The 24,287-nt window shown below is 30.1% G+C and overlaps 2 protein-coding genes across 3 annotated transcripts; both read left to right on the top strand.

Moving 5' to 3' along the window:
* Positions 1–13,070: 13,070 nt before the first annotated feature.
* Positions 13,071–16,710, top strand: LOC126674611 (protein DETOXIFICATION 24-like). Of its 2 annotated transcripts, XM_050369088.2 has the most exons (9): positions 13,071–13,433; positions 13,527–13,738; positions 13,814–14,068; positions 14,218–14,304; positions 14,374–14,430; positions 14,513–14,751; positions 15,027–15,145; positions 15,229–15,315; positions 16,301–16,710. In XM_050369088.2, the coding sequence occupies exons 1-9, from the start codon at positions 13,203–13,205 to the stop codon at positions 16,397–16,399; spliced, it is 1,386 nt and encodes a 461-aa protein (XP_050225045.1). In that variant the 5' UTR covers positions 13,071–13,202; the 3' UTR covers positions 16,400–16,710. The 2 variants fall into 2 exon arrangements, with proteins under 2 accessions (XP_050225045.1, XP_050225044.1); XM_050369087.2 differs by having other exon boundaries at positions 13,527–14,068.
* A 4,476-nt stretch (positions 16,711–21,186) lies between these two features.
* Positions 21,187–24,085, top strand: LOC126674610 (protein DETOXIFICATION 24-like). Its single transcript, XM_050369086.2, has 9 exons — positions 21,187–21,200; positions 21,323–21,589; positions 21,671–22,212; positions 22,433–22,519; positions 22,594–22,650; positions 22,751–22,989; positions 23,299–23,417; positions 23,495–23,581; positions 23,749–24,085. The coding sequence occupies exons 2-9, from the start codon at positions 21,341–21,343 to the stop codon at positions 23,836–23,838; spliced, it is 1,470 nt and encodes a 489-aa protein (XP_050225043.1). The 5' UTR covers positions 21,187–21,200; positions 21,323–21,340; the 3' UTR covers positions 23,839–24,085.
* The last annotated feature ends 202 nt before the right edge of the window (positions 24,086–24,287 follow it).

The raw sequence follows: 24,287 nt of genomic DNA, 5'->3' as shown, positions 1-24,287 counted from the left end.
TGAGTTTACAGAGTCTAGTTATAAAAAAATCTAAATTTTTTATGTGTTTGCAATTTAAATCAAATATTTTTTATTTTTATAATTTTACCCTGATGCGGTTGCGGAGACGGAATAGAGAAAAGGAGCACAAGGTAGTATACTGATACTTTTGTAATTCTCTTAAAGTTGGAGGTGTGCGATTTAGGCAATTTTTTAGCCTAAATTTATTAGAAACGGGCCTTTAAAATGCGCCTTCAAAATGGCGTTTTTGCGATTAAACCTGTTTTTAAACTTTTGTAGTTTTATTTCCTTTTATCTCGGTTAAGTTTTTCGTTTGCTCTAGTGTGAGTTTTTTTACAGCAGTTTATATTGTTAGTTTTGAGACAAATTTAATTGTCTCGCAAATTTTTGATATTCATGAATCAACGAATTTTTAATGCCTAATTCTTAAATTTTTTGTTATTGAATCAATAGGTTTTAGAAGTTTATTTGCTGGTATTACGCTTAATCAAAAACATTTAAACTATCCAGCTTTTAGTTGTGACTTGATGAGCTGAATTCGATAATTTTATCTATTTTTATCAATTAATTTAATTTTTTTAATCTTTCACCTAAACATTATACCTATTTGCTTTATTTGACTTTTTTGACCATTTTTAACTTTAAATTTGTTTTTTTTTCAACCACTAAAAGTTAGAAAATCTCAAATTATTTTTGATTTTTTTAGATTAGAAGTTAAAATATGAAAAATGGAGTTGCTATTACGAAGTTAGATATAAATTCAACTGAAAATTGGGACAATTTAAAAAATTGGATGTAATTACAATGAAAAAATGAAATTGGGATAGCATTATAAAAATTAAAAAATTTGATTTTAATTACAAACATGCGCAAATGATTGGATTTTTTTTTCTTCTAATTAGAGCATCTCCAATAGACTCTTTATAGTCCAAAATTCTGTATAAATAAAAAATGAAACTATAAAATACTGCTCAAACAATCTCTTTATTTTTAAAAAGAAAAATAAAGAGTTGGTTTGGCTCTCCACATCTAGAGAGTCAAACCCACTCTCTATTTTTTAAATAAAGGTGTTTTCATTTATTTCTCTACTCTTTCCTTAATTTTGGGAAAAAGATATTCTCAGCAATTTTTTTATAGCAAACCAATTTTACCGATTTCTAAACCAAATTTCACACTCATGTTCTTACTGAAACATGAATTGAGCAATATGATGAACATTTTTCTATATGTTAAACCATGGCTTTGAGCCTAAATATTCCAATCATCAAGCTCATGTTAAGGATTTCTTCATCAATCACGCCAAATTCAGTAACTCCTCCCAAATTTATTCAAATTATACATAAAAGAAGATGAGAATTACCTTGTCCTAAATCTATAGAGTTACTTTTATACCAAGTTCAAGAAAAGCAAACAGAAGTGAACATCATCAAACATATATGAAGAAAACCCATATTAAACAAACATGAAAATAGTATCAAGAAAAAATTGTGGGGGTAAAGAAACAGTGAACACGGTTTAGAAATCGGTAAAATTGGTTTGAATAAACAGATTCAATATTGTTGTTGAATCTGTTTCTAAATTGTTGCAGAATTTTGTATTTTTATTTTGATTCTCTGGTGCAAGCGGTCCAGGGTATGGAGAAAAAAAAATTGGGAACGTTATAAAAAGTGAGAGAAAAATAAAAAAGTTCAAAAGATTAGAAAATATAGAGAGTCCATTAGAAACAATAGTAAATTTTCTGCTCTTTATTTTTGAATATCTCTTTATTTAGTTAAAGATGCTCTTCAAAATAAAAAGCACTATTAGAGATGCTCTTAGGGCTTTACAGGCAAAGATCTATGATAATATTATTCAGTTGAATAATTCATCGTAATCTTGGGTAATTGATCATGTAGATACATAGAATATTGCTTCTTTTTACGCTTTACAAACTTTGATTTATTTCAATTTGGTTATCACACTTTAATTTTTTTCAACTTAATGAAACTTTAACTTTATTTAATGGAAAATATTTCGGGTTAAAAAAATGCATATGAACAGTTAGATTTTATTTATGTTACTTGAAAACTTTTAATATATGTATAATTTGACGTAAAACTCTCATTGGAGAGATTTTTAGGTAGACTCAGTCTAACATGTTATCCGTGAACTAGTCAGTCTATCACATTATGACACATCATTAAAATAGTGGCACTATCGTAATTTTATTTAATACTTTTTTTACACTTTTAAATAGTAATATTACGATAGTGCCGTTATTTTAATGACATTTTATAATATGATAGATTTGTTCATGAATAACGTGGTGGACTGAGTTTATATAAAAATTTCTCCTCACATTGATCAAATTCATTATTTCTCCCTCTCGTCAGTTAATTCCGTTAGTTGATTTGGTCAAATATTTTATTGTTAAAAATTAAGTTCAATATAACCCTAAATTTTATTTTATTTTTTCAAAAAACTCCATGAGATCATTAAATATCCCGATAGTAATATGTATTAATTTTTAATTTTTTTAATTTTGTAAAATGATATTATGGATTTTTTTGAAAGAAAAATAAATTGAGGGGTTAAATTGAACTTAATATTTTTAACACTTAGAAGTGTTGAGCAAGTCAAATAACAGACTTAACAAACAGACTTGATCAAACATTAGGAGAAAAACATTTGACTTTTAAAACGTAACGATGGTGATAGTATTTTGGACTGAAACACTTTGATTAATAGTCAAAAGCCTGACAATTAAAAACTGTCAAATATTGTTTCCTTACAAATCTAAGCAGATTTTTTTTTAAAAAAAAATTCTACCTTAAGTTTCATTTAAAAGATTATCAATAATTTTAACTCTATTTCATTAATTAATTATTCAATTTAGTATATAATTTTAATTTATTAAATGATGACAAAAAAATTAATGTATTTTAATATTTTACTTGAGAGATTCTTCGATATACTGAGTCTACCACGTCATCCGTGGAATAACCTATCATATTAATTGTGACAATATCGTAATTTTGTTTATTACTTATTTACACTTTTGAATAGTAATATTACGATAGTGCCATTATTTTAATGACGTGTCATAGTATGATAGGTTTAGTTCACGGATGACGTGGTGGACTGAGTCTAGCTAAAAATTTCTCTATTTTACTAATTTTTCAATCTCACCATAATATTTTAATACTTTATTTTCATAATTTTAGATGTACGAGTTTGAAACAGTTAGTGTCTTAATGCATTACGTCACGTGTTGATTAAATACTTTTGATAAATTAAATTTTATTTTGTTTCAGTTTTTAAAATTAAAATAGAATCATCAAACGTAAAGTATTGTTAGATTATACTCCCTCATTTTTTTTAGTTGTCACTTTAGGCAAATGTATTTTTCCATCAATAGTTGTCTATTTAGAGATTGAAGATGATTTTAATCTTTATTTTCCAAATTTATCCATGCCTAATAAATGACTCTATATTTTACTTTAGAAAGCATTTATTAACTAGTGGGGTTATATAAAAAAATCAAAATAAAATTCAAAAGAATCACTCTAATTTTCACATTCTCATCCTGACTTCTCTCTTTACAAACTTCTCAATCGGACCTTTATCTTTTAAGATTGAAAACGTGATGTATTTAGGAGTATGAAATGTGGAAGTTGGATGATTGAAAATCGAAGAAGTCAATACTGTATCAATGGCTTTTTCAACGATTATCCAGGCAGTTAATTACAAATTTCAGACTCCTACCGGCAATATAGATGTTCGACAAAACGGTTATCGATTTTTTGCTGTTTCAATTGGACGTGATTCTGACTAATTCTTTTCAAAGACGGTTACTCCTGCGGCGGTTTCTTGCAATTTTGTGACTCCGACGGCGGTTTCCCAGAAGTGAAAAACATGGTTCATGTACGAGGATGACGATTATGTCGAATGCCTTAAACAACTTTCAATCCTCAAATCTTCTAGAACTATGACAAAGATAAGTAATTTTTCTCTTTTTAAAAAATCTGAATTTTATAGTCCTGTTTACAATTATAGCAATAATATATGGAATTGCATGATTAGAATTTTAAAATAAAGCATTATTTCTGATTTTAATGATAAAAATAAAATAACTCTTTTCTCATATCTGAAAATTGTGAGAAATGAGTTTGTCTGTTGAGATGGAGATAAGAGTAGAGAATCTGATTTGTCAAATCATGCACTTGGTATTCAATTGTTTTCTTCTTCATTATTTATTCTTGTTTCAAAGATATAACAATTTAACTAATTTTTAAAACTTTGAAAAGAAAAGAAAATTCATAAATGAGCAGTTTTGGTGAAAATAAAGTTTCAGTATGAAACTTAAAGTTTGTTATCTCTGCAACAAATCCATGCAATGTCTTTCTCTATTCATTCCTTAAAAAATCCAAACTCTCTGCATAGTCAGGGTATCAAACTCTGTAGTGAGTGTAGGATTCCAAAACTCTGTTCTTAAAATGGGTATGGAGATGATGATAACTGCTTCCAAATGATGATAACCGCTTCCAATTTGCTATAATGTGTTGTCTTTTTTATGATTATGTGATATATCAAAAGAATCAAATTAATTCTTCTAATCGATGATGGCCATAAACGTCAAGGTATGTTTGTTTGAATTCTTTAACAACATGTCCTTGTCCTTTTTTACTGTTAACAATTTTTTAAGTGTTTAAAAAAAAGTTGCAACTGTACAAATGGTTATACAAGCATATCCTCTCTGAATTCATCGTCATCATCATGCGATATATTTTTTTCTCTCAGTTGTCATCAAGCCATCTTCATCATTCATAGTAATTCATTGAAAAGCTCACAACACCAACTTCATAATTTGTTTGCTCAATGGATATATTCCATTCGAATAGACATTTTGAATTTAAGAAATGTGAACAGTGGCAGTTATTGTTTGACAAACACATTGGCAGTTATTGTTTGATAAATATAATAGGAATTATTTCAAAAAAAAACAAGTAAACTTTATATGACTGTTCTTTAAGACAGACGCATGATGCTATTGCATCATCAAACTCTTCTTCTTTTAATAATATATGATTCATCCTTTTGTTTTCTCCTCATCTATTCAAAATGCTAGTTTCATGTTCTTTTTTGTTTTTTATTTATATAAAAATGTGTTAATTAATTGTGAAATTAAGAATTGTGTTTTTTTACTGTTTTAATTCTTGCTGGCAACAGTGGATGATTCATCCCTTAACAAAAAATCAAATTTCTTGGATGTTTAATCCATTATAAGGAAATATTGGTTTTTACATTCAAACAAATTAATTGGATGTTTAAGTATGTTTCATTGATCCAGGTACGCAATTCTTCTTTCTCTCTTTAACTCAAATTTCTTAATTTATTTGTCCATAATTATATTTTTAAATCATTTTAAATGATCTATAATATGAATTTTGTTTGGCTAATTATTCATTTTGAATATAATGAACAAATAACCATCCTTAGTTGAAATTACCTACTAAATATGAGATCTAACTAGAGTAAAAAATAATATATAATTATACAAATATTTAAATATAGTATATAGTAGGTAAAATTTGTCGTTTCAATTTGTAAAGTTAAAGTACTCCTTGTGAGGTTAAAGTACTCCTTGTGAGGTTAAAGTACTCCTTGTGAGATTTCATACTCCCTGTGAGGATATTGTACTCCTTGTGAGGTTAAAGTACGTTGATGAAGGCCTCTACCGTCTGCAACGTTCAAGATAAGTTCTGATGCAGCTATAATATAGTAACAGTCGTTGGTATGATTTGTATGAAAATTTTGAATTTTATCACTTATTATAGTTCTCATTGTCTTTCAGGAATTATATCATCTGAAGTTGCCAAGACACTGGAATAAGTCGAGAAAGATATTCCATCAATAATAGAAGTCATAATTTTATACCGTTCGCTTACTTTGCATATGTTAAGCGAATGTGTACTTGGATGGCCCATGAAGTGGCTAATAAGTCCTTAAAGCCTCCTTTTTAGGAGTTATTATTGTAATCTCTGTTATCTAGTTCTCACAAACATTATGTACTTCTATTTACCGAAATTAATACAATTGCTATTTTGCCAAAAAAAAAACTAGTGGGGTTATATTAGTATTATTTTTTTATAATTTAAGATAAAATGAGCATTGTCTTGATATGTGTAATTTTTTTTAAATGGACAACTAAAAAAAATGGAGGGAGTAAGAAGTAATTGAAAAAATCATTAGATTTTTTTATTTGTTATAAAATATGAGTTTAGAGCTTTTTCTAGAGATATATTGGTCGCGTTCCCAAGATACATGTCTTGTCCTGTGCCATGTGAAAAAGATCACTGAAATATATAAGTCTGTGATTGTTTGTTGACATTGTTGTATAAGCCAGAAAACAGTGATATTGACGAGATAATTGGAAATCACGTGAAGAATAAATTTGCATGGCCATGCTTTTTTCTTTTCCTTTTCAATGCTTTTTTGCTGCTAATGTTTTCAAGATATAATTATGAAAGCAGACCCAAAGATAACCAATGATGAAAACATAATATTTTTTTTTTTGATTACAAAACATAAAAAATTATTACTCCAATGATTGAAAAACTGTACCGGCCAGCTATACAATCCAAATAATAAGCAACCAAAAAACCAATCAAATTAAATCGGATTAAATCGATAATTATTGAATTAGTTGAACCGCTAATATGGAAACCCTACTCTCTAAACTCTCTCAAATTCTCCACCGCCTATGTCATCGGCCACTCTAAATATTTGAAATCTAATGCTAATTAAGTGAATTTTATTAATCTGTGGTTTTTTCACTACAAGAAATATTAGAATTAGCAGCAAACATTTTTGCTGTTAATAGTACTAAAATTGTCACTATTAACATATAGCAACAAAAAAAAAATTGTGGCATGTTACTGCTAATAAAACGTTGCCTTAAATAATTGGTAACAAAATTTGCTGTAAAATGCTGCTATAACTTGACTATTGGCAGCAACTTTTAAAATTAATGCTGCAAAATATTTTTTAGCAGCAAAAAAAATTAGCTGCAAAAAATTTTGTTGCCTAATTTCTTGTAGTGTTTCTTTAGTTATATAGTTTTATCTTCCTCAAATAAAGAGGTCACTAATTAACTCCGCCGTCATCTCTCTGTCTCCTCACCGGCGGCTCTACGGCGTCCCTTCGGCGCCTCTCCGGCGGCTCCGTCTTTTTCGACATCCCGATATATTCCTGCGAGCTAGAAGACTACATTTATATATTTAAATATTTGCAATTAATTTTAGGTTTTTAGATAATTAGATCTATAATTTTATTGTAATCATTTAGATTTGTAAGTTTATTCATGTTTGGCTAGATCTATTTTTAGATTTAATTTTTGTTGTAATCATTGTGATTTATAATCCGCAAGCACAGTTGATGTGGATGTACTTGAAACTTTTTTACGTCGTTTTTCATTAATGGAGGTTTACATCTTCCGACAAAAAAAAAGAACCGCTAACATGGAATTACAGATGTATATATTTAATTGGTTCAATCAGCACTTGAACCGATTAAACAAGTTAAAACAGAAATTTAGTCACCAGTTTGGTCTTTTTAAAACTGCACAATATCTGGTAGAGTCAAATTATGGGCAAAGAGTACTGATAAGCCTTATGATCCTAGCTCAACAATATTTGAGCTCTCATGGTTAATGCCATCTCAGCAAACCGTTAGTTTAATCTGTTAGTGTGTAAGCCACTTAAATTATTCTCCAATAGAAAAATAACACATGGTGGGGAGTGATTTGGGCCTTGGATACATTCCAAAATACAGTTCCATTGCTTGGTAAGCAATGAAAAAGTATTTGAGAACTAAATATGAAAAATTATTGCACACAACCGTTGCGCCACGTCATTCGTGCAACAAACCAATTGTGCGTTAGCCATATGGAAAATTGAATGATAAAAAAAATAAGTAATAATTAAAAGATTCCCTATCGCAAATGTTCATTGGCTTGATGTAAAAATGACGTGGCGCAACGGTTGCATGGGATAAACACTCACTAAATATAAGCTAAAGAGATGAGGATGCATTGATAATAATTATTGTGCCCTTTGCAACTAATCATCTTTTCTCTGAATGCATTGTTTTAAGGTTATATTTGGTTCATAAAATAAATTTAAAATAGAATAATTATTCCGTAATAAGTAGTTATTCCTCATTTTAATTCATGGAATAATAACTCTATAGAATTGTTATCTCATAATTTTATTAAATAACTATTCCTTCCAAAAAATAAAGAATAGCTATTACATTTCTCGTGAAATAGCTATTCTATTCCAAACTATTTCATTTCATGAACCAAACATAGCCTAAATGATATTGTGTTGGTAAAAATTTAAACTTAATAAAAAATTTAGTTATGGGTTTAGGGTTTTAAAATTTCAAAGTGAAGAAGACGATGCATGCATGCAGAAGAAATATAAATTTTTTGCTAATGAAAAAATAAAAAATAATATATTGATTAGTTAATTAATTAATATAGATAAAATTAATTTAGGTTAGATATGCGTCATTGTTCTATTGGATAACAATTTAAATGGTTCACAACATATTGACTAACGGCTTGCTAATAAAGTTAACGATAGAATTAATTTGTCCCATTTTTTTTATGATTATAAGGGTTTAAGTGAACAATATCAACCGTAAGACCTTAAAAATTCTTGAGCTCCAACTATAAGAGCTTATGAGTACCTTTTGCAAATTATATTATATAAATTATAATATTCGATAGTATAGTGTATATACCGTCATTTCTATATAAAAAAACTTACTCGATATTTCAAGTTATAAATTATTGATTATTCGTATTTGATAATGTCAAGAATTAAACTTCGTATTATAATTGTCAAGCACGCCAAAATTTATAATTCAATTTAGACCAAAAGTCATAAAAATATACTCCCTTTATGTTTGTTTTCAATTATATTCCAACATTTTAAAACCACCAATTTTATCCAAATCACCGCCTCTGACTTTCAATTGCACCCTCCCTAAATAATAAATTGACCACTTTGCCATTCAGGACAAATTCAATCGTGTCATTCATATATTTGTCATATGCGCTACATAGGCCTTCAACATGATAAATGCCACTAAAAAGCTCATTTCCTACAAATTCAAAAATGAAAAAAAAAACCAAAAAAACAAAAAAAAGTTACAATATACATACTTTCCAAAAAATTTAAATTTAATACCTAAAAAGTTTACAAAAGTACGAAATACATTTTCACTTTTTACATACGGTATCAGAGATGTATTAACAATGTATCAAATATGTATTAAACATATGTATTAAAAATATAATTTTTTTATATTAAAAAAAGTACGTAGTTTATGTAAAATCTTTCAATTTTTCGGTACAGTTGAATTTTTTTAACTAAATATGTATTTTGTAAATTAAGTGATTTTTAAAGTATTTTTATAGTTAACCCTTCAAACATTCATAATGGGTGAACCAAAATTTTAATGGAATAGAAATATTTAAGCCCTTCTGGTTTGTCCAACAAATTTTTGACGAGACCAAGTGCTACTCTCTCATCTCCTTTAGCTAGCTCCTTGTATTTTTTTTTTATATATTTTATGAAGTGTCTTGAACGGATTTCAATTATGAAACAGTATCTTTAAGTCTTCTACATTCAGACCAATTCCCGCTCGAGTCCGGTAGGTTCCTTACAGGAGAGAAAGCTCTAACTCCAAATTTTAAACGGCTGCATATATGACTACGGTTCAAACTCGCGAACTCAATTAAAGTAGCAGAGCGCCTTACCAATTCACCTGATCTAGATAAAAAAATCTCCTATAATAAAAACAATGAAAACCGTAAAACAAATGGGCAATAGTTTTTGCCAAAATACCGTAAATATATATACAACAATTAAACTAGTAATATATATAGGACTCCGAAGTCTAGATACCGTACCCACATGAAAAGCTATTATTATCCACCAAATTATGAATCTCAATTTGTCTAGCAAAGAATTAAAGAAACAATTTAAACTAAAAGCAATTATTAAGTAAAATTGGATAAAACTGTGGTCATAAATTTATGAGATGGGCAATCAGAAATTATAGACTATATCCTTATGATATCTGTCAAATGAGTTATGTATTAAATTGTTAAACTGTAGTTCAGGCTATTCATTTATTTTTATTTTACTATCGATTTACTTTTAATTTATTAAAAAAAAAATTACTAATAGCGTTATACATGTACGAAATGAAGTTTTAATTTATAAATTGTAATGTTTTAAATTTAGTTACTATATGTTTACTCTGAGTTTATTTTACGCTTTATATATTTATAAGTGGACTATTAAATACCGCCCCTAGATTACTAGGTACCGCCCTTTTTTTTACCTAAATACCCTTTTATCTTTTCTTAATTCTAAACTCACATTCAAATTCTCTCAACTCACATTGAAACGCGAATAACGGATAACAAAATTTTTGTTTAATTTCAAATTTTTTATTTAATTTCAAAAAAATTCCGTTTATTTTCAAAAAAGATATCGTTTATTTTCAAAATATTTTTTGTTTAATTCCAAAAAAAATTCGTTTAATTACAAAAATGTCTTTCGTTTAATTTCAGAAAATAATTCGAAAAATAAATTTTTTTCAAAAAATTTCATGGGATATTTCCAGATTACATCTCCCCAAAAGGGAGACGTTTGGGGAGATAAACATCTTTCCAAAGGGGAGATGTCTACCGAAAATGTCCAATTAATTTTTTTTAGTTTTTAACTAAAAGGGCAAGGATGTAAAAAAGGGACGGTACCTGATAATATAGGGACGGTATTTAGTAATACCTATATTTATCCGAGAGAGAAGAAGTAATTTTAAAACCCTAAAAAGAGAGAGAGAATGCCTAGGACTAGTAAATGCCGTATTTTCGCAACTTTTTCTTTTTCCAAATATCATTGAAAATATTTTGAACTTTAACAGTGATTAGCTTAATTTCCTCAAGAATTATTATTCAAGTGTGATCCGTACTAGCCAGACAAAAGCTCGGTTCAGTAAACAGCTGTCCCAAAGAATGAGCATTTCGGTCAATTCCGTCGAAACAGAACCAACAATTCTCAAGCCAACTTATCCAATCGACCGAACAACAAAAACTAAACCGATCAGATAAAGAATTCTATCCAAAACCAAACTAACGAATAAGAAAGAAAAAAACATCAAAACCGAACCGACCTAATAGGTCGGTAATTTGGTCGGTTCGAGTAAAACCGAATTAAATACAAGAAAATAATTAGAAAAACTTGAAAAAAATTAAATTTTAGTTAATTTGTTCGGTTCGGTTAATATGGATATTAAATTTCAAACCGAACCAATAACCAAAAAACAATTTTTTTTTTAATATCAAATTGAATCGATCTAACCTAAATTTATAACCGAATGGAGCTGACCAAAAATCATTCGGTTGGTTGATTCGGCCAGCCGGTTTTTTACTCACCACTAAGTCTCCCTATGAAAACCCCAAACCCAAATTGCTACGTCTAAAGGTGTCTCTTGTAGACGATGGTTGAGCTGCAGCAGCATAACCCAAAGCTAAATCCTAAATAAGAAAACTATTAACTTTATACAACCTAATTATTTAGATGATGAATGCTATTATTCGTAATGCTATCACATCTTTTTTTAGGTTTATCTCTAACTTTTCATCATCTTAATTATAACATGGAATAAGATACGTGATTATCTTCATCTAATCATTGAGTGCAATATGCCTCAAAAGTGAATACTTTTTCTTATATTTATCATTAGACAAATGTACATTTTGCCTTTTCGGTTTGGGAAAAAGTGGTAACTGATTTAAAATTGACAAATTGACAGGTTCTTTTTATCTTGGATTTATTTTATATATTTTGTCCAAAGTTGAAGGATCAAATAAACTTTTGTTGATTTATCATATATCTAAGGCAAAGTATATTTAGCTGACCACAATATATGTATCATGATCTGCCAAAGATATTATAATTTTAACTGTTAGTTTGGACTATTATTTTTCCAATATTTGTTAAATATAGCCACAACTTATTTAGAGATGACATATGACGAAATGTTATACTTTTACATGTACAAAAATTATCCTATCCAGTATATATAAAAATCAACTGAACCAATATCCAAAATTCTGCATGTATTGACTATTGTCATAATTACAACTGCACTATCAACTCAGTGGGAGTCGGAAAATCAATTAAAATTGGCACACATGTGATATGAACAAACTGAATCTGTATAAATTTTGCATCAAAAAATATTCTCTCTATCTCCAAATAAATTAACTTATGAGCGATGTAATATTGACGATATTACGAATTACAAACATTGTAATTCATCTTGTGTTTAAGATTACTACTTAATCAAAATAAAATCTATTTTTACAATGTCATAATTTTATCAAAATCTGACTATTGCCCAAACAAACTCTTAAAAGCAATTATTAAGATTCAAATCACTTATAGTATTTTAAAAGAATATAGAAAGATTACCTCAATCATTCGTCTTACAAAGTCACAATAAAATTCTCAAATGATGTGTTTAGAAAAAGTCATAATTTTTTTCTTTGTAGAATATATTAACATATTAATCTTCATCACAAAATTCTACCTAAGTTTGCAAAGCCAAGTCAGTTTTCAATATGAATCAATGACTTTCGACACTTCAAACCAGTGGCTTCTTTATCTTCAAATCAACTTCTTTGTGTCAAGTAATTTGGCATACTACAAATAATAATTTTTACCATGATTATCATTATCCAAAATTAAAACTGAAAATCAAATTGGCTTTGATACCAATTGTTGTAATATTTAAACCTATTATTAGTGTTTGTGTAGGAAAAGAAAATCCAATTCGACTAGAATTTAGATTCCTTATTCTTTTAACTTATTTTAAACTCTAGACAAGTAACGAAATGTAGAATGTAAGAGTGTGAGAGTATACCGAAATATTATTTGCATTTTTGTTGAATTTTGGTATTAGAAAAATCTCTACCGTTTTTTTAAATAAACGTGGAGTGTGGATAATAAATGTGGGTATTGGGGAATCGCTATCCTTATCTTGAAGGGAGGAAATGTTTTTTTTAAGGTCTACTAATATAGCAGTAGTTAAATGACATTTAGTTTTCTGCCCCGTATCTCAAGAGAGAATTAAACAAAATGAACCATCATCTAGAAAGAGAATATCACACAAACGAAGGTTTAAAATGTAGGATTTGGGAAGAAAACAAGAAAATATGGAGAGTTGGATTTCCTGCTATGTTAGCAAGAACAACACAATACGGAATGCTTGTAGTAACACAAGCATTCATCGGACATATCGGAAAGGTTGATCTCGCGGGTTATGCGCTTATTCAAATCATAGCTATTGGCATTGCAATTGGGATATTAGTAAGAATCTTTTAATTTTCTTAAATTCTATATTTTCTCGATGTTTTATATATATATATATTAATATTCTTCGCGATTATTTTGGTGTTTTAGCTAGGAATGTCGAGCGCAACAGAAACTCTGTGCGGCCAGGCATTTGGCGCGAAACAATATCACATGATGGGCATCTACTTGCAAAGGTCGTGCATCATTAATCTAGTTGCCGGGACACTTTTAGTTCCGCTCTTCATCTTCTCAGCTAAAATCTTCAAATTACTCGGACAAGACGAAGAAATTCCGGAAAAAGCAGGATACATCTGCCTGTGGTTCATTCCAATTCTGTACTATTTTGTATTTTCTTATACTCTGCAGAGGTACTTACAAAGTCAGCTCAAAAACAGGATCGTTGGGTGGCTATCCGCTGCTTCATTCGCACTACATGTGATTCTGTCATGGATTTTTGTCAGCAAATTAAATTGGGGAATTCCTGGAGCTATGAGTGCTTTGATTGTATCAAGTTGGTCAATCATTATCGGTACGATGATTTACATAACTTGCGGCTGGTGTCCGAATACATGGAATGGATTCAGTTTAGCTGCGTTTTCTGATTTAGTTCCTGTTATTAAGCTTTCTATATCTTCTGGGATCATGATTTGGTAAGTCCAATTTCAGGTTATATATTTTTACAGTTACCAAACTATAGTATTTTTATAGAACGGTAATTAAATTTCAAATTAAATCTATCGTAATTTGATAATTCCGTTGTTATTCTATCCATTTTTATTCAATCAATTTTGGAGAACAGCTTAGAATTTTGGTACACTGCTATATTAGTGTTGGTGGCCGGGTACATGAAGAATGCAGCAACTCAAGTCTCTGCTCTATCAATTTGGTAATTTTTTAAAATCAAAATCTTTAATTAAATTTGCTAATCATACACTAAATCTAAATATCTCTGCAGCGTCAATATTACAGATTGGGAATTCTTGCTATGCATTGGCTTCTTAGCTTCCGCAAGGTAATGATACATTTCATAATCATGAATAAAATGTGATAAATTAGAGACTGATTAAGCTAATAACGATTTTCATTTCTGTTAGCGTACGAGTTTCGAATGAATTAGGAAGAGGAGACGCTAAAGCAGTCATATTTGCAATTAAAGTACTCATCGCGGAATCAACGTGTGTGGGAATGTTATTTTTCATTCTGTTTTTAGCGTTGGACCGCCAAATTGCAGGATTGGTCACAAATGACGCAAATGTGATTGAAGCTGTGTCGAAGCTTTCTGTGCCGCTTGCTTTCTCTGTTCTACTTAATAGCTTTCAAACCGTATTTACAGGTACATAAAAATAAATTTATGTCAAGTAGAGTTCGAAATCAAGAGGAGAAATTAAGAAATAAAATTGTCGACCACCGTCTAGTCATTGGTCCCCCTGTTTTTTCTATTACCTCTCCAATTTTTTTCAATATTATTTTTCTTTAATCATTTCATCCTGCTATTTCTTCGGCCATTAGTCTTTTTTATCTCTTTTAATTTTTGATTCGGACACCGTATAAATTGATAATGCGAGTGTAGAATTTGTCTATGTTTGACAAGAAACTCCTTTATTTCAGGAGTAGCGGTAGGTGCCGGCAGACAGAAAATAGTTGCATATATTAATATATGCAGCTATTACATAATTGGTGTGCCGATTGGTGTTATTCTTGGATATGTTGCTCATTTGCAAATTACGGTCAGTCATTTTTACTTCCGATTATTGTATTAATTAGAATATTTATTTTAAAAGCTTATTATTATTATTGATTTTCTGATTAGGGTATATGGATTGGAATGGTGATTGGAGTTATAATGCAAGTTATGGCACTTGGTTACATGATATTCGCAACAAATTGGGATGAACAGGTAACTGAACTTGTATTTTAATTCTTCTTTCTTCCTAACTCCAGATTATAATTTGTTATGACTTTTTCATATTCTCCTTCCGCAATGTTTTTTTATCACTTTTTATATTTTCAATGGCCAAACCCATCTAGAGGCCCATGTACTTTATACATTTTTTCCGTAGGTCCTTATACTTCATTTTTGTATTATCTGATCCCTCTACTTACCTATTTTTATTTTTCAGGTATTTTTTGAGTTTTTTTCAGTCATTTTGTGTGACTGGAGGAAAAAAGATTGTAAGTATAGGGATTAGAGGAAAAAACAATTGTAAGTAGAGGGACTGAGAAAAACTCAAAAAGGACCTGAAAATCGAAAATAGGTAAGTAAAATTATCAGATAATACAAAAATGAAGTATAAGAACCAACGGAAAAAAAAGGTGTAAAGTACAGAGGCCTCTAGATGGGTTAAGCCATTTTCAATATACGTACAAATTCATTAAAAAAGAAGTGAAATAAATTCAATGCTGCGTGCAACTGCTATCCAATATACATTGTTAAAACGAAAATAAAATACATGGTTAATTCAACGTAGTAAAAATTAGACGGATGAATTTATTTATCCATAATTTTTATGTTTTTGTCAAAGATATCATGATATATATTTAAATCTTACCAGTTTGATCTATCATCTTTTTGATTTTTGCCAAATATACCCATAACTCGTTTTAAATTGATGCATCAGAATATTATTCGTCTACATGTACAAAATTTATTTTTTATGGTGTATATATATACAATCTTATGACATGTCTGTTCAAAATGAAACATGAGTATATTTAATAAAAGATTTAAAAATGATAAATCAAACTAACAAAATGTACAGATCATTATATTTTTTTTTTGATGAATAGATCATAATTTATTTGTCAAACGTCAAAGTTGTTCATTTTGCCTAAAAATTAAGCGGATTATGTAATTCAATATTTCCGATTTTTTTTTTTTGTAGGTAAAAAGAGCTTCAGAACGTCTCAATCGTTGGTCATTAAAAGCATCAGATGAATCTAATAACATTATACTTCCATTAGAAAAGATTGAAATCAAATAATTTTCTGATTGTTTTCAAAGAATTCTCGGCCTAATCACTGCAATTTCTTACTATTTGTCAATACAAACCACCAACAAGCACGTATAATTCTAATCGAAGACGTGAAGTGTTCGGTGGATCTAACTGCAGATATAATGGTTACGAGTGGTAAAAGAAAAAAGATCTAAAGAAGAAGAGTGCAGTATGGATGTGCATGTTGGCTCATTATAGATAACCAACGTCTCTTCAATTCATAAGCGATATCTATATGATTTATTATATATATTGAATATTAATTAAATTATTAAATATAATATTTTTATTATTGATAATGATAGAGTCTGTCTTTTCGACAGGTGCAAATTGCACCTGTAAAATAATGTTAGACTGTTGATCGGTCAAATGGAAAGGGGATTCTTACTCACCATATGAATTTAAATAGGAAAAGTATTTCTATTTGGCATGTGAGTATTTAGGAATAAATCTTGTTGGAATGTGCCTAGAATTTTAATTCCTATTTGTATTAGAATTCTATAGTGGAGTATCTGGGTTAAGAATAACTCTATTATCAGAAAATTAGGAAGATATAATCCAATTAGTATTAATCTCCTAATGCCTTATAGATTATTTACTCTCTATAAATACAATACCTAGTTCATCTTTTAGAACATACCAAAACCGAACACACATTGATGTTTTCTTTATCAAATGTGGAAATCGACTCTTTAGAGTCTCATGTTAGTTGTTAGTTACCGAAGCGTGGTTCGAACCCACAACCTCTCGGTGCACTTAGCGAAGCCTTAACTATTCAGACTAAGCGCACTAATTGGATCTGATTAACTAGGTATTGGGTGGTTCGAACCCACAACCTCTCGATGCACTTAGATCTTTCAAAATTTGAATTCGGATCTGATTACCAAATTCTATGGAATTAGATCTTGTGCTTGACGAATTCGTATAAATTCTACTTTAGTGGATGAGTCTAGTAAGACTCGATCTCCTTCAAATTTGGTTCGATTTATAACTTTTCGGCGAATCTGAAGGTCCGTTTTGATAGGCAAATTTCACAGGACTCGGTTCATAATATTACTATGTGAAATTGAGTTTCCATCTATAAACTCTTTTTATTTAAATTAAAACTGTAGCACGTTTTATATTTTTATTAAAGTTTTTATAAATCATTTAAAAAATAAATAAATAATGAATTTGATTTAAATAAAATAGTAAAATTGTAATATTAGCATTATATGAGTAGTTTATAGAAATTTTCATATTTCCTGTTGATATTAAACTTCTTTTCCTTATTTAAATTATAAATTTTTTCTATTAAAATAATATTTCTATTAAACTTAAACTCGTATTTCTAGAAGTATTTATACTTTTATTCGGTTACGCACTACGTACGTGAGTAAAATTTTATAACCCGTTATATATATATTAAAAATAAATTAAATAATTAAATATAATATTTTAGTTTTCATAAATTGTTATAAACATTTTTTTATTTAAATTGAAATTGTTTCACGTGTGTTATATTTATATTTTATGTTTGATTGATTAAAAAATACTAAATAAAATAAATTTAGTAAACTAATTGATTTATTTATATGTTCAATCAATTAAAATATTTTCCAAACAGCGTGTAGCGGGAATTGCTCTTCTAGTACGTTTCAATCGCATGTTGGGAACACTGACATTTCTAGCAGCACGTTAATAACACGTTGTGAGTGAAGCCGGGTTCGGGAGGCCGCTCGTCCAGACTTATGGAAACCTCTATTCTAGAAATGGTTGAGAAAATATGAAATCGCCACCTATCTCAACTAGGAAATGCCTTTTCAACCGATTGGATAACCTCACTCGCTTATGGTTGAGATTATCGTATGTCGGAATGAAAGGATGGGTTCGTTGATTAGTAAATTAATGTGATTAGTCCTTTATTCTGTTAATGATTGGATTTGGCATGCTTTTAAAAATCTTTTAAACAATGTCAACATACACAAAGGGCAGGTGATAAACATACAAGGTTAGAAATACTTTTCAACTTTGTAAACCGGAGTGTCTGGCACTCGATACTATTTGACTGTCGAGGTGGTCAAAATTTGAATATGGAAGTCCTTCATCTCGTCTATACGGATTCACTGGTTCAAACCGTGGTTGATTCTGAGTTCAAACGAACGCGGAATAGCTTTTGGAAGTTGCTGGTTTCTTCAGATACGGGCTTCGATATCCGGTTGGCTTAAAAGATTACAATTATGGGTTTCGAGACTCGAAATAAATTGGGTTTGACCCATTACACAGATATTATAATTCTACAACTAAATTCAAATCTGTGTGCTCAAACAGGGCCTAATTCCGAGTTCAAACGAACCCGAAAACGCAAAAACAAGTCTACACCGGGTCCATAAAGATCTGAAATTTGTTATGGGATAGGAATCTGGTATGATCATGGCGTCAATGTCAGTGCCAGAGGCTGCACTACATAGTGGTGGCGGCGCCAATGCCAAGAAGGGCTTTGATTCGTCGTTTTTGCTCGGAAAACATGCAAAACAGCTCAAAAACACGTCAAACATACAAGGAAAACACTCTAAACATACTAGAATTGAAATATGATGTGTAAAAGTTAATTAAACTTCCAAAAACATGAGTTTTAAGCTGCTTTTATGGATATCATGGCAAAACAACTAAAACACAAAAACATGGCAATTATGACAATTTGAACCATAATGCATTCTAAGCACCAGAATTGAATGAGATATGGATATGATATATTAAATACGTGAAAACAGCCTAAAAACATGCTTCTAATCAATTTACATGGCAATCATGGCAAAAACATTAAAATTAACAGTTATGGCAGTTTCAGCAATTTATGGCAAAAATAGACAAGATAATCTATACATGCATCCTAACGTACTAGTCAGTAGTGATAATTAGAATAGCATTATAAGTGATATGAGATATGAATATTTGGTCTTCAAGTTCTGAGTTTGTGGCTCGCTTTTTAGTGATCTGGATGTGGAATATAACTTCAATCGATGTGCAGCACTGTGTCTTGAGTGATTAAAGCGTCTTAGCTTGTTTTCTCCACTGGAATTTAATGTGATGTGTGTGTGGTGTGGTTTTTGGTTCGGCCAAAACATGGTTTTACTAGAGTTTATGTGCTTGATTTGTGTGTTTCTGGTCCGGCCATTAGTTAGGTTGTCTAGGGGTCCTATTTAGTGATTAAAGATATCTTAGGGTTAGCTAGTAGTTGAATTCTAACTAGGTTAGATTTCTAGAATTGTAGATATACAAGAAAGCCGAAAGAGTGTGAAGTGATGGTATGAGTTGATTTCAGAATTAAGCTAAAATACTGTTTATTTAATTAAATTCAAATTTAATCTTGCAGGCTAAGTAAGATATGGTTAAAAATTATTTTAGATGCCCAAAAATATCAAAAATGGCTTACGGGACTTTGAGGGTTTGACTATGGTCAATTAGTCTGTCAAACTTACGAATTGGCTCATAAACTTATAAGATATTGTAATTAGTCCAATTTTTTAGATTTAAACTACAATCTCTTTTGTTTTTTGAGGCTATTTACAGCTAGTTATGTTTTAACCCCTCAAATTCGTAATTGTGCACTGATCACGTCTGCTTAGATTCAAACAAACGAATCGATAGCTCGTCGGAGAAATTTCTCATAAGATCATCATTGAACGCTCTAGTCCCTTATCATTTTTTAACTGTTCAGAAAATAAGTGTATGCACACGTGTATTTTTTATTGGTGACCGTGGTATGTGGCCACCACATGTGGATTGAGCGGCGGCGTTTTATCACCATGCACTAATAGAGTGGAAGTGTCTAGTCTTCACGCACCGAAAGCGGCAACATATTATACGTCAATTTTAGCATCTCTATAAAATAATTTGAAAATATTCATTTTGTTTTAAAGTAATTGTAATAACTAATTTTAAATTGTTCCAATATTTAAGTATAAAATAGGAAATAGTTTATGTCTAAAATATTACTCACCATTTAGAAATTTTCATTGTTGTTTTTTACAAATACTAAGAAGGCAAAAAACTTTTATCAAAAAAAAAAAAGGCAAAAGACACATATTTTTTTTTCATGTGTTACCCTTATTAATTATGTTTTGAAATTGTACATGTTATTAACTATCTTGCAAATGTGTTTAATTATTAAAATATAAGAAAGAGTTAAAAAGGAAGTTTAAGCTAAAAAGTACAATGAGACTTTTTAAGTGGGACAAAAAAAGACAAAGGAATTTCCTAATAGGCGGAGAGAGTATATGTTAAAAATATAATTTCATATATTTTTATTAAGTAAATTATTAAAAATTATAAAAAATACAATAAATCGATATAAAAAACCAACTTTAGTACTAAATTAGCAGGGGTGACCAAAATAACTGTTGGCGGAATTAACCGAATGAACCGACAAATTTCAGTTGGTTTGCTTTTGCTTCGGCAAATTCAATTTGCATATAAAAGATTCTAGTCATTTGGTTATCGGTTCAGTTTTGATTTTAAATTATCTAAATTAACCGAACCGATTGAATTAACCATTTTTTTTAATTTTTCCTCATTATTTATCGGTTTTAACCGAACGGACCGAATTAACCGATCTATTCGGTCGGTTTGGTTTTCGGTTAAAAAAACTAATTTGGTCGGTTTGGTAAATACTATTCGGTCAAACGGTTAATTTGGTTAAGAAGACGTCGGTTCGGTTTCGACCGACCAACCGAATGCTCACCCTATAAATTAGCCATAAAAATAAAAATCTCTAATTTCTACTTATCGACCATCGCTTGCAAGTGGGGTACATTTCCGCTTAAGTCTCCTTCTTCTAGTTTTTTTAAAGGGAGGGAGGAAATATATCTTTAAAGGTTTACTAATCTGACAGTAATTAATTGATATTTATTTTTCTGCTCCATATCACAGGAAAAAGATTTAAGCAAAATGAATCATCATCAAGAAAGACTTCTTGAACCAGAAGGAGAAGCTCATAAAAAAGGTGATTTGAAATTGAGAATTTGTGAAGAAAATAAGAAAATATGGAGAGTCGGATTTCCTGCTATGTTAGCAAGATCAACACAGTACGGAATGCTTGTAGTAACACAAGCATTCATCGGACGTATCGGAGAGGTTGATCTCGCGGGTTACGCGCTTATTCAAATAATCGCTATTGGCTTCGCAAATGGGATTTTAGTAAGAGCTTCATTTTCTTTAGTTCTGTATTTTCCTCGAGGATCTTTATTAATTTTCTTCAGGATTGTTTTTGTTTTCCAGCTAGGGATGTCGAGCGCAACGGAAACTCTGTGCGGCCAAGCATTTGGCGCTAAACAATACCACATGATGGGGATCTACGTACAAAGATCATGCATCATTAATCTTGTTGCCGGGACAATTTTACTCCCGCTCTTCATCTTCTCCGCTAAAATCTTCAAATTACTCGGAGTAGACGAAGAAATTGCGGAAAGAGCAGGATACATCTGCTTGTGGTTCATTCCTATTCTCTATTATTTTGTATTTTCTTATACTCTGCAGAAATACTTGCAAAGTCAGCTCAAGAACTGGATTGTTGGGTGGCTATCGGCTGCTGCGTTTGCACTACATGTGGTTCTGTCATGGATTTTTGTCAGCAAGTTAAATTGGGGAATTCCTGGAGCTATGAGTGCTTTGATTATATCAAGTTGGTCAATCATTATCGGTACAATGATTTACATAACTTGCGGTTGGTGTCCGAATACGTGGAAAGGGTTTACTTTAGCTGCCTTTTCTGATTTAGTTCCTGTTCTTAAGCTCTCTGTATCATCAGGTATCATGCTTTGGTAAGTCCAATTTCATGCTGTCAAGTGTTAATTTTTTTGACTTGTTGTACAAATGACGTGATACAAATGTTACGTCCAATAATTATTTATCAATAAACTATATGAACTTTAAATTGTTTATTCTTTCATTTTTGTTACTCGGCTACTTTCGAAATTTTATTCAAATTTTGTGATCTATTACATATAAATTTTACTGTTTGTTGCACTTTTGGGTGAACAGCTTAGAGCTTTGGTACACTGCTATATTAGTGCTGCTGGCTGGGTATATGAAGAATGCAGCAACTCAAGTATCTGCTCTATCAATTTGGTAATTTTTTTAAATTTTCTAATCTCTAACTTTAATTTATTTTAATCATACACTAAATTAAAATGTCTCTGCAGCGTCAATATCACAGTTTGGGAATTCATCTTATGCATTGGCTTCTTAGCTTCCGCAAGGTACTGATAGATTTCATAATCTTGAATAATTTTTCTTTTCTTTGACTACTGGATTTTCATATGACAAACTAGAGCTAACACTGATTTTAATTTCTGTTAGCGTACGAGTTTCAAATGAATTAGGAAAAGGAGATGCTAAAGCAGTCAAATTTGCAATTAAAGTACTCATCACAGAATCAACCTGTGTGGGAATTTTATTTTTCGTTTTGTGTTTAGCGTTGGACCGCCAAATTGCGAGATTGTTCACAAATGAAGCAAATGTGATTGAAGCTGTGTCCAAGCTTTCTTTTCTGCTTGCTTTGTCTGTTCTACTTAATAGCTTTCAAGCAGTATTTTCAGGTACATAGAAATATATAATTATCTTTTTGCTCCCATTAGGGTTCCAAAATCGAGGGGTGAAATGAAGGAATAAAATGGCCGACCAGGATCCTGGTCGCCAATCACCTATTATTTCGTATTACCTTTCTTATTCTTTCCGATATTATTTTTTCCTTAATCATTTCATTCTGGTATTTTTCTTCATTCGTCAATTTTATTCTGTTTTCTGTTTTATTTTTATTTTCTAATTCCGCCACTATACAGAAATGATAATTAATGTGAGTGTAGAATTTGTTTATAAACGTTTGACAATAAACTCCTTTATTTCAGGAGTGGCAGTAGGTTCCGGTAGACAAACTACAGTTGCAATTATTAACATATGCAGCTATTATATAATTGGCGTTCCGATTGGCATTATTCTTGGATATGTTGCTCATATGCAAATAACGGTCAGTCATTTTTACTTCCGATTATTCTACTAGAAAAATTTGTTCTAAAAACTAATAGTTAATAATCTTGTGATCAGGGTATATGGATTGGAATGGTGATTGGAGTTATAATGCAAGTTATAGCACTTAGTTTCATGATATTCACAACAAATTGGGATGAACAGGTAACTGAATTTGGATTTTCTTTCTTCTTAATTTTTAAATTAAGTAGAGTAAGAAGTAAAGTAAATTTAATACCGGTCTCTAGTCAATGTTGATCCATGTACAAATATTTCTTGAATATGTTAAAGATTAAGCTGACTGTGTATTAAATTTTTCCTCTTTTATGTAGGTAAAAAAAGCTTCAGAACGTCTCGATCGTTGGCTATTAAAACCATCAGATGAATCTAATAACATAATAATTCCATCAGAGAAAAATTGAATCAAAAATAAATTTCGTTTGTTTTTAAAGAACTGTCGGCCTATATTGCGCGTATAATTTTTATTTATGGTAGCTGAGTAGGTTACGAAATTATCATGTGGGACTTGGTCAAGTGGTGCGTTCATAATGTTATATTTTAGGCTCAACACATCACATTCATTCACATCATGGCTGTAACGTTTGATGATCGACTTTAAATGTGATGCAATTAATGAATTTTATTATTATTATCAAACGAAATTAATTCTATTATCCCTTCATTATTTTATTACTGACCCTACGTTTGACAATAAGAGAGATATTATATTGCACCATGTTTATAACGCTAATCCCACTAATTTAACTTTTCAACTAAAATTATAAAAGTTCAATGGCATAAAAAATCACAAAATTTAGCGTAACTTACAAATTTAATATAAACTTTTAATTTTGACAAATTAATACATCAA

This window comes from Mercurialis annua, linkage group LG3 (genome assembly GCF_937616625.2).
Source record: "Mercurialis annua linkage group LG3, ddMerAnnu1.2, whole genome shotgun sequence".
NCBI classification, from domain to species: Eukaryota; Viridiplantae; Streptophyta; class Magnoliopsida; order Malpighiales; family Euphorbiaceae; genus Mercurialis; species Mercurialis annua.
The sequence above is the reverse complement of the archived record's forward strand: the minus strand, read 5'-3'. Positions and strand labels throughout refer to the sequence as shown.

Excerpts from the sequence above, each read along its gene's own strand:
- LOC126674610 (XM_050369086.2), top strand. The coding sequence starts at position 21,341 with ATGAATCATCATCAAGAAAGACTTCTTGAACCAGAAGGAGAAGCTCAT. Across the intron at positions 22,213-22,432 it reads TCATCAGGTATCATGCTTTG|CTTAGAGCTTTGGTACACTG; the intron begins GTAAGTCCAATT and ends TTGGGTGAACAG. Across the intron at positions 22,520-22,593 it reads GTATCTGCTCTATCAATTTG|CGTCAATATCACAGTTTGGG; the intron begins GTAATTTTTTTA and ends ATGTCTCTGCAG.
- LOC126674611 (XM_050369087.2), top strand. The coding sequence starts at position 13,203 with ATGAACCATCATCTAGAAAGAGAATATCACACAAACGAAGGTTTAAAA. Across the intron at positions 14,431-14,512 it reads GGCTTCTTAGCTTCCGCAAG|CGTACGAGTTTCGAATGAAT; the intron begins GTAATGATACAT and ends CATTTCTGTTAG. Across the intron at positions 14,752-15,026 it reads CTTTCAAACCGTATTTACAG|GAGTAGCGGTAGGTGCCGGC; the intron begins GTACATAAAAAT and ends CCTTTATTTCAG.